Below are 12,593 nucleotides of genomic sequence, written 5' to 3'. Positions count from 1 at the left end.
TCAAACAGAATATGGTTACACTGCCCACGCGCTTGGCGTGCTCAAGGTCGTGCGGGGTCGTCGCCGTGGTCGCGCTGCATGGCCTTTCACTGTGGCACGTGCGGGCCAAGATTGCCAACACACCCGTTCAGGTCATTCGCGTCATGGTGCACGTCGTGCATGGAGGCCGCATCGACGCTCAAGAGCGTTCTGTAGCGTGCTTTTAGACATCCAGATATTTAGCGCTCAACTCGGCGTCGATGAGGAGGTAGTAAGACTACTCGTTTGTTTGTATTATGCCTTCTTTTACGCAATGATTCGAGCTATGAACGGTCCAGTAGTAGTCTAAGAACACCCAAAAGCGTCGTTCGTCGGAGCCTTGGATGCACTCTCTCGCTCACCCATCCGGTGCTACAATTGTAGCAAGGTAGAAAATTGCTTGCGACTCTGGATATGCATTCTGTGCCTCTTGACTAAGGTCGCGTGGCGCCGACAACTCCACCATCATCTTTCCTGTGGCGTTTGATGACTCGGACGTGATGCCTAGGGACCCGTTCCCGCGCCTTCGTGCTAATTACCTCCCGAAGGAAGTCCGGGTGCGTCGACCTGTACTATTGAAATAGTTCCATTCTTCTCTCATGACGATGGACGTGCGTAGGCGTTCAAGGAGCGCCAACTCGACGAGGGAGACAGTCGTACAAAAGGAAAGCGGTGATGTGAGGGTCTCGGGCGTTTTAGTGCGTAGATCTGCAGTCGCCTCGCCAGTCGCAAAGCCCGCTTCGCATGGCTTTATCGACCAAGCGGCGTTGGCAAGACGCAACTTGCAAAAGTCGCTTGGTCCATGAAGCCAAGCAACGCGGCTGTCCCACTGGCCAGGTGACTGCAGGTCTACGTACCAAAACATCTGAGCTGCGGTCTCAGGTTTGTATGGAAGTAGCGGTGAGCACGGCGTTGGCACCAAGCACACGGTACCACCGCCGGTACTTTGAAGCCCGTGACTGGGATGCGATTAACGCCATCGTGAAGATGACGACAGCATTCCGAAGTGTCATAACAACAAGAACGTGCGTACAATACCAGTACGCTGCGCTGGTTTCTTCCTCGGGCATAGAGGCTTCTTGGCACCATGGTGCTGCGACGATATCACGTGGTCTCGTCATGAGTCGTTGATTGCGCGTCGACGCCTGTCTGGATTTCGCTCCAAACCGCGCCCACAGAGCAATGCAAAAATTGAGCTCGAAGTTAGCAACGATAACATACTCAAAGCGCGTACCGTTCATCGCGTAGCACTGGCTCATGGCGCGCGGTGGCACGCGAAGCTCACGACGCATCTTCTCTTGCATACACCCTAATTCGACAATCGACATACAGTGTTTTAAAACAGAATATGACAAGACGTCTATTGTGCAGGATGCGGTATGCGCTTGGCGTACTCTGCCCAGAGCAGATCACGGATCCGCATGTAATATCTCTTTTCGGCCACGTCAATGCAGTGCTCGAGGTCGCCTTCGCTTCGGTGCGCCAAGAGAAACCGGACAACGTCTTCGCGGCCGCGGTACGTCGCGCCTTCGAGAGCCTTGTCCGTGCAGCCTTCGTGGCGGTGGTGGTGCAGAAAGGCCACGACGTCGAGGTGCCCACCTTCGGCCGCCCCGTCCATCGCGAGCGTCGAGCAGCCTTCCGAACGCGACTCGTGCAAGAAGGTGACCACGTCCAAGTGGCCGCCGATGGCTGCGTAGTCCATCGCAAAGCGCGTGCAGCCTTCCGTGCGCTGTGAATGCAGATACGAGACGACGTTCAGATGGCCGTTGCACGCCGCAAAGTCCATCGCATCGACCGTCGCGCCGTCGTCGCGTTGCGTATGCAGGAAGCGGACCACGTCGAGGTGGCCGTTGCGCGCTGCAAAGTTGAGCGCGGCCATCGAGCAGCCTTCCGACCGGTGCGCATGCAGAAAGCGCACCACGTCCAAATGACCGTTCTCGGCCGCGTAGTCCATGCCATTGCTCGTGCAGCCGTCGGTTCGGTGCTCGTGCAGGAACCGCAGCACGTCCAGGTGGCCGTAGCACGCCGCCGAGTTCATGGCCTGGACCGTCGCCGGACACCCGAGCTCGTGGAAGAAGCGCACGAGGCGGAGGCGGCCGAACCGCGCTGCGCAGTCGAGCGTCTGGGCCGAGACGTACGACCGGCCGCAGCACGCGAGCCAGCGCTGCACAAGATCCAGATTGTCTTCGTAGATGGCAATGTGCAGCAGGAAGCGCTTGTCGGCGCCGAGCCAGTTGAGCATGAGGTCGAGGCCGCCCGAGACGCGGTCGCCGTCGGGCAAGAGATAGTCGCCATGATCGCGCTTCAGGGCCTTCCACTGCTGCACGCGCGGGCGAAGATCGCCAAAGTACCCGTCTTGGTACGACACGATCGCATCCAAGAGCACGTCGTTGAGGAGGACGGCGCGGAAAGGCCGGCCCATTCGTTTTCGAATTCGGTACGTGAGCCTCCACAAGATGATCCGACCAAAACATGATGTTTCGCAGGATACTGGCCGACGCCGCTCCTGCAGACGCTACACATCGGACGATTGACTCCTCGCGTGGCCAAGAAAAGGATGCACCAAGCGTGCATTCCACACGGAGCTCGGCCCGTTTTCTATGCGAGTGCTCTCTGTGCTCTCTGTGACGGCGGCTCGGATAGATCGCCTCCGAGGGCCCGCGAGAGGTTGCGCCCATTGCAGCTTGTTGTGCTGCAGCGAAGGGGACGGCTCTGTCGCATTGCATGGAGCTGCGACGACGCAGCTACGACGATCCGCGCTCGGTCTTTGCCTGGACGCAGCACGTTGACATTGAGTCGGTTCGAATTTTTCTGAATCCACCAATCACAGCGCGTGTAAATTCGAACGTTGCAACACCCAGTCCAAGCGAGCAATAATGTGGCACTGGAGATGGCCACGATGCAGCGTCGTGGATAGGTAGTACGTGGTAGCGCTTGCTTGTATGGCCCGGCTGTTGATGCTTCGCAGGTGCGAGCGCGTGTCCTGCGGCGCGAGAGGAAAGCGCTGACATATCACGCGTCGTATATATTGATCCAGAGGCACATGCTACAGTAGTACAGCAAGCAGCACGCCTACGCCTTGCCCTTCTTCTTCTTGTTCTTCTTCTTCTTGCCCTTGGACGCCGTCGCTGCCTACAACCCACGAGGCTTAGCCAGAGACAGGAGCGATGCCGTACCGGTGCGGCTTGCTCAACGGGCTTGTCGTCCTTGGCGTCGTCGCCTTCGTTCGAGGCATGAGAACTCTCTCGACTGCGGGAGAGCTCTGTTGCATCTTGCTCCGGGATGGAGGATTGGGCGTGCACCAACGTGACCTCGGGTGCCGGGTTCGTACTGGCCGCCGGCTTGGACTCGTTGATCGAGGCGACGGGCGATGGGGCCGTCTCGTCCTGCACCGAAGCCTTCTCGTCCTGCGTCGAGGCCTTCCGAGCGATCGGTGACGGCGCTTTGTCCTCCTTTGCAGGAGTCGCGTCGTCCACACCCACCTCGGTCCACGAGCTCTTGCGGCTTGCAGGCGACGCGACCTTGATGGGAGACGCTGGCGCCGCAACGGGCGCCGGGGTCTTGTTGATCGGCGACGGAGGCTTCGCAACTGGCCCAAGCGCCGTAGTGATTGGCGACTGCGGTACGGTGATCGAGCCCGTCCGCTGCACGTGCGGCACGGATGCCTCGGGCTGTACCTGCGGCTGAGTGGCATGACTAGCATCCGGTTGCGCCTCGACGACGGTGCCCGTCTTCTCACGACTAACAGGCGCCTGCAAAGTCTCTACCACGTCTCTTGGCGGGCTCGGCTCTGGCTGCAAAGCCGCAGCCACTGCAATCACTGGCGCCACGGCCACGGGGCTTGCCTCCGTTTGCGGCGGTGCCTTGGTTTCAATCCGTGCTTTTGGCGCCTCGTACGCCGGCTTGGTCGCCGTTCGCTTCTCGACAGGCGCTTGGGCTGGGACGTCGGGCGACTTGTAGCTGCCAGTCGGCTTGGGTAGCTCGCGCGTCACCACGTCCCTACGCGAGCATGAGGAGCCCAAAGTGTTGGGCGCGACCAACTTGTGGGCCTTGGGCAGGAGCTTCTCTTTGGCCTCGAAGCCCGCGTCGTCTTCCTTGGAGAAGCAGCAGCCCATCGTCCGCTGTCCCTTCGCGTCCGCAAACCGCAAAATAGGCAATCTTTCGATTCTTGGCTCTCTTGCTGTTTGTATACCAGTTGAAGCGCGCCACAGCCTTCGTATCATTGGCTACTCCAAAGATATCTTTGCGATTATTGACCAATCATAGATAGCTCGCACGCCGGCGCGCCACGTATACAGTGTCATAGCCTCGTTGTCCTGTCTGTTCCAACGAGAAAACAAAGCATAGAACTCGTATCTTCGGCAGCGCCGGTACTATGGGGCACAACAGCCGCTACACGGGCCCAATAACCTACATCGTTGGCCCATTAAAAGTTGCCACATAACCGTTGGCGCCAACGCTCAGTTCCTATTTAGGGACCACCGTTGATACCCGAGCCGAACACAGCGCGATGGGGTCGACGCTTTCGTCGTCCAACGACCATTGCTGTGGCACTGGTACGACCATCGCCCGAGAACGTACTAGCTGTCTGCACAACGCCTGTAGATGCAACGCCGACAACGCCGCCGCCCAGTCGCGACGAGCTCAAGCAGTCGATCGGGTACATCTCCCCGCACGCGGTACCGCCCTCGCCGCCGTCCTTGTCGCCTTCCACGGCCATGGATGACGTGGACGTGAGCACCATCTTTGTGCGCGATAAGACGCCACCCGTGAGCTGCTTGGTCGATCCGGTCAAGCGCGCCAACTCGCCAAGCAAAGCCACGAAAAGCGTGCGCTTTGACGCGAAACGTATCTTTGAAGAGCGGCTCAAGACAGATTTGCCGCTGGCGAGCTCGACGAGCCACCTCGTTCTCCGCCGCCGCTACTCGGTGAGCGGGTCGGGCGACGCGCTGCGTCTGCGCCAGCACACCGACTACGTTGCCGTCCAGGCGCCGCCGCCCTCACCCGTGCGCCCGTCGGTGCTCTTGCGACTTCAAGAAGAGCGCGATAAAATCCACAACGAATGGGCACGCTGGGCCAAGGGTTTCAAGGTGCCAGCCACGTTTACGTCGCCGCCACAGCAGAATACTCGCCCCGTCACGTCGGTGCCCAACCTCGACCTCGACCTGACACCGTCGTGTGACGAGACACTTTTGTTGGAGCCGGCGTCGCCACGCAAAGCCAAGCGCAAGGACAGCTTGGATGGGTCGTTCCGCGCCGCGCTCTCGGTGCCACGCGCGGTCGCCAAGCGCAACTCGAGCGCCTTTCCCGGTTAAGCTCAACTATCTATCGACATGCGAGATCGAACCGTCTCGCCCATGCATCATGAATCCACAGGGCAACGCATCGTATGTAGTAACTGCATACTCATAAGTTCGGTGAGGGAGGCAATGTTATCATGGCGATACTTATACCGATCGTCCATGGCTCAAGCGTTTCGACCTTTCCGAGGATTTTGGATCTTGTCGAGGGATGCTCCTCGCATGGCTCGCCACCGTCGCCGTCGCAGTACTCGGCTACGATCTAGCCGCGTCGGTGTTGCAACCGCCGCCGATACGAGCCGGCTCGGCGTACTCGCCGACGCATGCCAACGTGTCCATCTACGTCGGCGCCAACCTCTCGCTGGCCGACTTTGATGCGACCAAGCGGATCTTTCTCAACGTCTTGGCCGATATGATGGCCGTCGACGCTTCCAACGTCCGCATCACGCACATTGAGACGCCGAGCTTGGAGCCCACCGCGCGCGGCAGCTTTGCGCTGACGCTGGCGGTCGACTATCTTGTGTCGTACGCGTGCAGCAGCGTTGACGGTAGCGTCGTCGTGGCGTCACTGGACCTGCGTGCCAACCTCTCGACGCCCGAGGCAAGCGCGACGTGCAACCTGCTGCCGGTACGTCCACAGCACCTTCACGTTCGCCGATCAATGGCCATGGAGTGTAGACGTGCAGCGGTCTCTGCATCGCCGTCGGCCCGCCAGCGGTCGACTTTCGTGAACAATCAAAGCGCATGCGACAAGGTCTCGAGCTCGGCTACGCGACGCAGACCGGCGAGTGGCTCACGCTCCGCGAGATTGCGTCGTATTTTCACTTGTACCCAAACGAGACGGTTCACGCCCTGCAGCTCGACTCGAGATCGAGTGTCGCGCCATTGCCCTCTGCGTACCTCGCCATCGATGTCGCCTTGCGTGATGCCGACGGCGCCGATGCCCTCGCTGTTGTCTTTGCGATCGTCGAGTCCCTACGCGCCAACGCACTGCCGATGCTAGCGAGAAACGTTCGCTCGCTGCCGCTGACGCCAGTCCCGCACGACGTCTACGGTGTGGAGTCGGTGACGCTGCTGCGCATCACAATGACCGACGCCTCAGTTTTGCGGCGATCGTCGATCGGCGCGGCGGTGCAAACGGGCGCTTGGCGCGCTCTCTTGCCGACCCACCTCGTATAACCCGGGCACGTGCACTTGAGGTTGACGAGAAAACTGTCTCTAGTCGGTCGTCGCCTTTGATGTCAACTTGGACGCGTCGCAGCCGTTTGTTCAAGCACCCGCGCCCGTGTACAACAATCCGCTCTTGGTCCTCACGACAGGCTGTGCGATCACCCTCGCGGACCTCGAAGAGAACGCGTCATCGTTCGTTGAGAGCGTCACGCGGGCGTTGCCGTCGTCGCTCGTGCTGCAGACGTACGACACCGATGCGTTTGATATGGGATGCTAAGCGAACGATGGTGCAGGGCCCCATTCGACACGAGTCCGCTCTTTACCGACATTGCCTTTGATGTCACCGCCTCGAACCCCACGTATTTTGCTTGCATTTTTTAAAGATGATCCAGCGATGCGACGATCGATGTAGCATCGTCTCTATCGTGCTGCCCATGCTGACCACGAACGGCGCGCCAAGCCTCGACGACGCCTTTGACATGCGCCTCTCGCTGGCGTTCTGGAACACGCCTTTTTTCTGCAATTTGTCCCATCGGCGACGCTACAGCTGCCATCACCGCCGTTCCAGGTAGTTCATGTCGCCGTCTACTTTATCCAAGCGCTTGTAGACGTCGTATGCGACCTTGGCACTGACCGTGGCGATGAATTCGCCGTTGAACCCACTGGTGTTCTACCGACTCAAGCAAGCGATTTGGTCGCTCGTGGCCTCCCTCGACCTCCGGTACCATTTGGTTGCTCTGGTTCATTTCACGCGAGCGCTGTGTAGGTACTCGGACATCACTCTGGGGAGTGCATCGTCGCCAGCGGCGTTGACGCGCGCGTACACCTTGTACATCTACTACTATACGATCGACCAGCAGCGGGCGCTGCCACCTCTCTTCGCATCCTCGGCGTGGTCCGACGCCTTTACGGCGTCAGTGGGGGCGTGGGCAGTGCTGCAGTCGACGCAGTTGCAAGCGCCAACGTCCAGTGCGATCTACACAAGAACGTACCCGGGGTCGCTCTACACGCCACCGCTTGACGATCGCACGTTGCCGCCTCCGATCACGCGCGTTGGTTTCCTCCGGCCATCGAAGAAGCGCTTGTTTCGGTCGCTTGTCGCACTGCAGAACAATGGACCGACGGCGACCAGCGTCCTGGTCTCGGTCACCTCTGGCTTTGCGTACAACGCGTTTTACCTTGGTAGAAAAGACGCTCAAAACTCTATGGACTGATGGACGTGGTTAGACGCGGTGAGTACAAGGGCCATTAACGTGACCCTCAACGATGCCACGCCGCTCGAGGGTCAAGTCGCACCGATTGTCTTGGCCAACCGGACGACGCAGTGGACGTTCCAGAGCACGGATGCCTCCGCCGCCTCCATGGCCTTTTGCGTGCATCTCAAGCAAGTGTATGATGACGATTCGCTGCCGTCGCTGGACGCGGTGACCTTGTGCGTCGACACGTCGGTCGCGTCGACGCAAGTGTCGCTGCAAAACAACCGGCCGGACGTCCTCGATGCGACGTACACGACCACCAGCGCCTACACCGTGGCGTTGACGCTCCGGGACGTCTCGGCGCGTCATCCCTATGCCCCTAGCGGTACGCACGTACCGGTTCAAGTACCGTCGCAGGCACCAATTGCATAGCGACTTGTCTGGCGTGTCACAGTGCCTTTTTACAATGCCGCAGTGACCTGACGTGTCGCCAGCTGGCATCGTGCTTGGCCAATACCACCATGGCGACGCCTCTGGCGCAGTTCACGTGGTCACCGGCCTTCCTCACAGCGCTGCAAGCCGCGGGTGGCGGCAACTCGGCTGACGTGCTCCCGGCGTTTGCACTTTGCCACAACACCACGGTCGTCTCTCTGTATGCATTGTCTTTCTGTATGCGTCCCTGCTGTAGAATGCAGCACCCACGACACTAGTGGCGTGGGCCAAGTACATGTCGGGCATGCAGTGCCTTGGCGCGAACGCGTGTCCGCTCAACTGGCTCGGTGCACCCGACACGTCGAGTGCTGCGAGCGCCGTGACGCTTTCATTTGCTTTGACGTCGGTGCTTGACTCGGTTGCGCTACCCCCGACGTCGACGCCCTTCGTCTTCTCCGTGGGGGCGGCCACCTTTACGTTTCCGAATGTATCGACCTCGACCGATTTCGAGGCGCTTGCGTCGATGGTGCGGGCGACGGTACCATGCAGCGATTCGGATGCTCGCGCATATTTGCAACGAGCGAGTAGGTGTACGCGGGTGCCCTTTGAACATCCGACCGACCGTCGACATGACGCTGCTGTCGTCCAGTCGGCAGCTCCAGCTCCAGTACACGGCGATGCCGCCGCTGGCGCTCCCGGTGCTTCTCGAGCCGCTCAACGCCGTGCGATCGGTGCTCTCGACTGGCAGCTTGCGCGTCAACGTGGTGCCCTACGAGTCAAATGCGTGGACACCAAGTTTATCGGGCGAAGGTACGTTGACGATATTTATGGTGCCGCCTCGGTCACCCTCTTTGCGTAGAGATGTACGATCCGCTGTGGACCGTGACGCAGTGCGCAAGCTCCTTCAACCTCACGTCCAGCTTTCTGAGTGGCTCCGACTACCTCGGACACCTGGCGATCGCAACCGAAGCGCAGATAGAGCGACTTGTGGCAACCTTCTTACCGGCTACCGCGGTGACGTGCCTCGCTTCAATTCCCGGTGTCGTCATGAACGCGTCCGTGGAGATGTTTCTAAACGATGTGCACTGCGCCGCCTTCGTGGCCTACCCCTGGACGTCGTTGCTCAACATGTCGAGCGCGTCGGCTCTCCAGGTCGCCTACCACGCCGACGTCTGCCCGCTCTACACGACCCATGGTATAGTGTCACACTAGTAGTATTGTCGCACGAGTGCGATTGTTTAGGCAAGACGTGCATTGAGACGGTGCTGGCGCCGACGATCGACAGGCTTTTCGAGGCGTCCGGTACCGTTCGATCACTTTTCTATCGTTGTTTTGTGGGTTGATGATCGCGTCAGGAGGCTGCTGCGACGCCTTTCACGCGGTGCTGAAGAGCAACTACTCGGGCGAGAACGCGAGTCAGCTCGTGCGCCAAAGCACGCACCTATTCTTCTCGGCGCTGTGTGCGCCCGCACCGGCGTGTGCATCGTCGATCCCGTGTACTTCGGCGCTGCTCGCGCAATTGGCACCGCCTCGTGCGACGCATGCGTGGTTTGAACCGGTAAATTCGCGGTACCCTTTGTGGTGCGTCTCAACATCGGATATTAGATTCTATGGTCTCTTCAAGTGAGTTCGAGCCAAGCGGGTGCGCTCTGGGCCGGCGAGACCGTCGAGACGACCTCGGACCGGTCGTTTTCCTTGTACAATGCATCCGCATGTGCGCTTGATGGCTGCGGCAATGCATGGAATGCGCTCTGGTCCTGGCTAGCCCCGTTTCCGATCTGGTCCACCTACCCCATGACACGTAGCACAACGGTTTCTATGTGGTACATCGAAACGATATGGACTAGAGGACAACTTGTCCAACTTATTCGCCCCCAACGCGTCAACATGTGTCGAGGGTCCACATTTACTGCAGCTGGTCAACGACATTCTCGACATGTGGCACCCATGGCCCCAGTCGTACGTTCTAGCAGACGACATGTCGTAGTTGAAAATCGTGCTAGGTGGTCCTGGTTGCGTGCGTGGACCAATGCGTTCTATAGCAACCTGGACTATATCTTCTCCAACTGGATGGACAACCAGTGCTACCATATTCCCTTGCGCCACCCAGCGCCGACGGCAACCAGTATTTCCGTATCAAACGTCGCCAATCATACCTCGCCGAATGCCACGGCCGTCAATGCGACGTCTGGGAGTGGCTCGAGCACGTTCGACACCATCACTACCAATACACCGACAACGGCGGATCCTGCAGCGACAAATGCACCAGCGGGCGCGGGCAGTAGCTCTGCAGCCACCGAGACGCCGACGCCAACGCCAACACCAGCAACTGAGTGGAACACGACGTCGTTGATAGTGTACCTGAACACTCCATCCTCGCTCACTGTCATATATCCATGCATCAACTGTCTCATCGTATCAAGTGTGCTTTCGTTTAGCGGCGCAGGTGGCTCTTTCGACGGGATGAAAAGGCTGTCGCGCTATACGACGAATTGCTCATGGACGACTTAAGCCAGCACGTGCCTTGGTTGACCGTGTACCCGACGCAACCTTGCGTGGCGCTGCACGACGCGCAGCACGCAGCCGCCTGCGCCGCCTCGTCGCCCGAGACAAGCGAGTGGCCGATGTCGTTGCCAAAGTAGTCGCGGTTGGTCTCGACGCCGCCGCATCCCGCCACCGCACCGTCACCACCGTGGGGGCAAAAGGTGACGAGAAAGGCTTCGTCCATTGGGCACGCGTGCGTCTTGGTGTTGTCTTCGGGAAAGAGATACGTGTCGGGCGCGGTTGGAGAGAGGTCGACGAGCTCCTTGCATGTGCCGCGGTTCTGGTGCTTGGTGGGCGTGACGGTCAATGGGACGTTGTAGCCCGACTTGCCGCCTGTCTTGGCCTTGCAGTCCTCGTAGCTCTTGCAAAAGCCCGGCTACATCGCAATGAGCCAGCGTGTTTCGAGGGATCGAGTCGTACGCCTGGCGGGATGTTGCTAACGTCATACCATACGAAGTGGAAGCCCGGTGCGTTCACAAGCGAGTACTCGACCACTAACGTCACACCCATCGATGCCAAGCACGGATTCGAGCAGTACGTACAGTTGGCTTCGTCTGTCGCCGTGTGCTTAAAGAGTCCGTGCTGACCTGCCTCGAGACGCACGCCGCAGTCGGTCGTCGCGCCTGGTGCAATGTCGCAAATGTGCACCGAGCCGCCGCCGTGGAGGTTGATGGGGTAGCTGCACTTGTTGGTGAACGAGAATTTGGCCGCCGACGCGAGGGCCGATAGCAGTGCAAGGCGGTGAAGCATGGTACTCGAGTGGCAAATGCGAAAATGAATCGCGGGTTGACGTCCAAGAGGCGGTCGCGTCGAAGCGTGGAACGCCATCTGTTTTTGTAGACTGACGGTTTGTATGCAAGCCCTACCCCTGGTTCCTGGGTTCGAGCGACGATGTACGAACGGCTTGGTCCATCGATCCAGAGGATTCGACGCCTCCTCTCAACGACCTACTTGGTATTTGCATAGATTTGATAGTCGCGCTGGCTACTCACTGGATCGTGTGACGTGACGAGCGTCCATGCAAAGCCCCACATGGATTCGTCGACGACCGAGTCGAACCGCAGGTCGTGCCCGAGCACAACATGAGCTTGATTGTGGCGCCGTCACCACAGAGCTGGTGGAATCGTGGTGGATCGAATCGTTTCGTACAGAGCTGGAGCCGGTCTCGCGGCCGAAGCATCGGCGTCGACGTTCGGTTGCAATTCTTCAACATCGTTACTGACACACTCGACAATGCGTACACTATACTCACAGACAGAATAGCGACGTGGTTCCATTCCTCTCTCATCGCTCGTTCACAAAATATCAACCATGTTCCATTCCACTTTTATCGCTCTTTCACAAAATGTCACGACACCTTGAAACGGTTGATATTAAATTGATACGAATGTCGTCTTACATCTGGAGGTGCGCCTGTTCTGCGAGCTTGGCAAACGACCCGTCCGGAATCGCCAGCAGTGCCGTCGGCGTGTCGTACTCGACGACGCGGCCAGCATCGAGCACCAGAATCCGGTCCGAGTCGATGATCGTGTCGAGCCGATGGGCAATGATGAGCATCGTGATGCCCACAAAGCACTCCTTGATCGTCGCCTGGATGCGCTTGTCCGACTCGAGGTCGATGTTGGCGGTCGCTTCGTCGAGGACGACCACCTTGCTCTTGCGCAACAAGGCGCGCGCAATGCAGAGCAGCTGGCGCTGGCCCACGGAGAAGTTGCTGCCGCGCTCGGCCACCTCGTCGTCCAGCGACGCAATGCCGTCACCCAAGTGCACTTGCTTGAGGACCGTCCAGAGCTCGTCGTCGGAAGCATTGCCCGACGGATCCAAGTTGAAGCGCAGCGAGCCAGAGAAGAGCACCGGGTCTTGCGGGATGATCGTGAGCCGCGACCGGAGCGTCGTCACAGACACGTTCGCAACTGTTGACGTCGTCGATGAC

General features: G+C 59.3%; 7 protein-coding genes across 7 annotated transcripts in view; 3 read left to right on the top strand and 4 right to left on the bottom strand.

Moving 5' to 3' along the window:
* Positions 1–1,378: 1,378 nt before the first annotated feature.
* SPRG_11528 (hypothetical protein) lies at positions 1,379–2,440 on the bottom strand (the record flags this gene model as incomplete). Its single annotated transcript, XM_012350532.1, has 1 exon — positions 1,379–2,440. One exon carries the CDS (start codon positions 2,438–2,440, stop codon positions 1,379–1,381), a length of 1,062 nt encoding a protein of 353 aa, XP_012205922.1.
* A 650-nt stretch (positions 2,441–3,090) lies between these two features.
* On the bottom strand, positions 3,091–4,133 carry SPRG_11527 (hypothetical protein; the record flags this gene model as incomplete). Its single annotated transcript, XM_012350531.1, has 2 exons — positions 3,091–3,150; positions 3,195–4,133. The coding sequence occupies 2 exons, from the start codon at positions 4,131–4,133 to the stop codon at positions 3,091–3,093; spliced, it is 999 nt and encodes a 332-aa protein (XP_012205921.1).
* A 365-nt stretch (positions 4,134–4,498) lies between these two features.
* SPRG_11526 (hypothetical protein) lies at positions 4,499–5,444 on the top strand. The gene is made up of 2 exons (XM_012350530.1): positions 4,499–4,574; positions 4,624–5,444. The coding sequence occupies exons 1-2, from the start codon at positions 4,529–4,531 to the stop codon at positions 5,331–5,333; spliced, it is 756 nt and encodes a 251-aa protein (XP_012205920.1). The 5' UTR covers positions 4,499–4,528; the 3' UTR covers positions 5,334–5,444.
* An 85-nt stretch (positions 5,445–5,529) lies between these two features.
* On the top strand, positions 5,530–6,497 carry SPRG_11525 (hypothetical protein; the record flags this gene model as incomplete). The annotated part of the gene is made up of 2 exons (XM_012350529.1): positions 5,530–5,946; positions 5,997–6,497. The coding sequence occupies 2 exons, from the start codon at positions 5,530–5,532 to the stop codon at positions 6,495–6,497; spliced, it is 918 nt and encodes a 305-aa protein (XP_012205919.1).
* A 1,708-nt stretch (positions 6,498–8,205) lies between these two features.
* On the top strand, positions 8,206–10,385 carry SPRG_11524 (hypothetical protein; the record flags this gene model as incomplete). Its single annotated transcript, XM_012350528.1, has 9 exons — positions 8,206–8,325; positions 8,373–8,654; positions 8,698–8,926; positions 8,976–9,311; positions 9,359–9,418; positions 9,472–9,674; positions 9,722–9,813; positions 9,882–10,075; positions 10,120–10,385. The coding sequence occupies 8 exons, from the start codon at positions 8,206–8,208 to the stop codon at positions 9,919–9,921; spliced, it is 1,362 nt and encodes a 453-aa protein (XP_012205918.1). The 3' UTR covers positions 9,922–10,075; positions 10,120–10,385.
* Positions 10,386–10,550: 165 nt separating this feature from the next.
* Positions 10,551–11,410, bottom strand: SPRG_11523 (hypothetical protein; the record flags this gene model as incomplete). Its single annotated transcript, XM_012350527.1, has 3 exons — positions 10,551–11,036; positions 11,081–11,154; positions 11,203–11,410. The coding sequence occupies 3 exons, from the start codon at positions 11,408–11,410 to the stop codon at positions 10,551–10,553; spliced, it is 768 nt and encodes a 255-aa protein (XP_012205917.1).
* Positions 11,411–12,055: 645 nt separating this feature from the next.
* SPRG_22283 (hypothetical protein) overlaps positions 12,056–12,593 on the bottom strand; it is a gene marked incomplete at both ends in the record, with an annotated part of 3,971 nt that continues 3,433 nt past the window's right edge. Inside the window, 2 exons of the mRNA XM_012350546.1 lie at positions 12,056–12,519; positions 12,564–12,573. Coding sequence (XP_012205936.1) covers positions 12,056–12,519; positions 12,564–12,573 — 474 coding nt within the window. The remainder of the gene's footprint in view (positions 12,520–12,563; positions 12,574–12,593) is intronic.

This window comes from Saprolegnia parasitica (assembly GCF_000151545.1).
Source record: "Saprolegnia parasitica CBS 223.65 unplaced genomic scaffold supercont2.66, whole genome shotgun sequence".
Lineage (NCBI taxonomy): Eukaryota > Oomycota > Saprolegniomycetes > Saprolegniales > Saprolegniaceae > Saprolegnia > Saprolegnia parasitica.
This window is presented reverse-complemented; position numbering and strand designations above follow the sequence as displayed.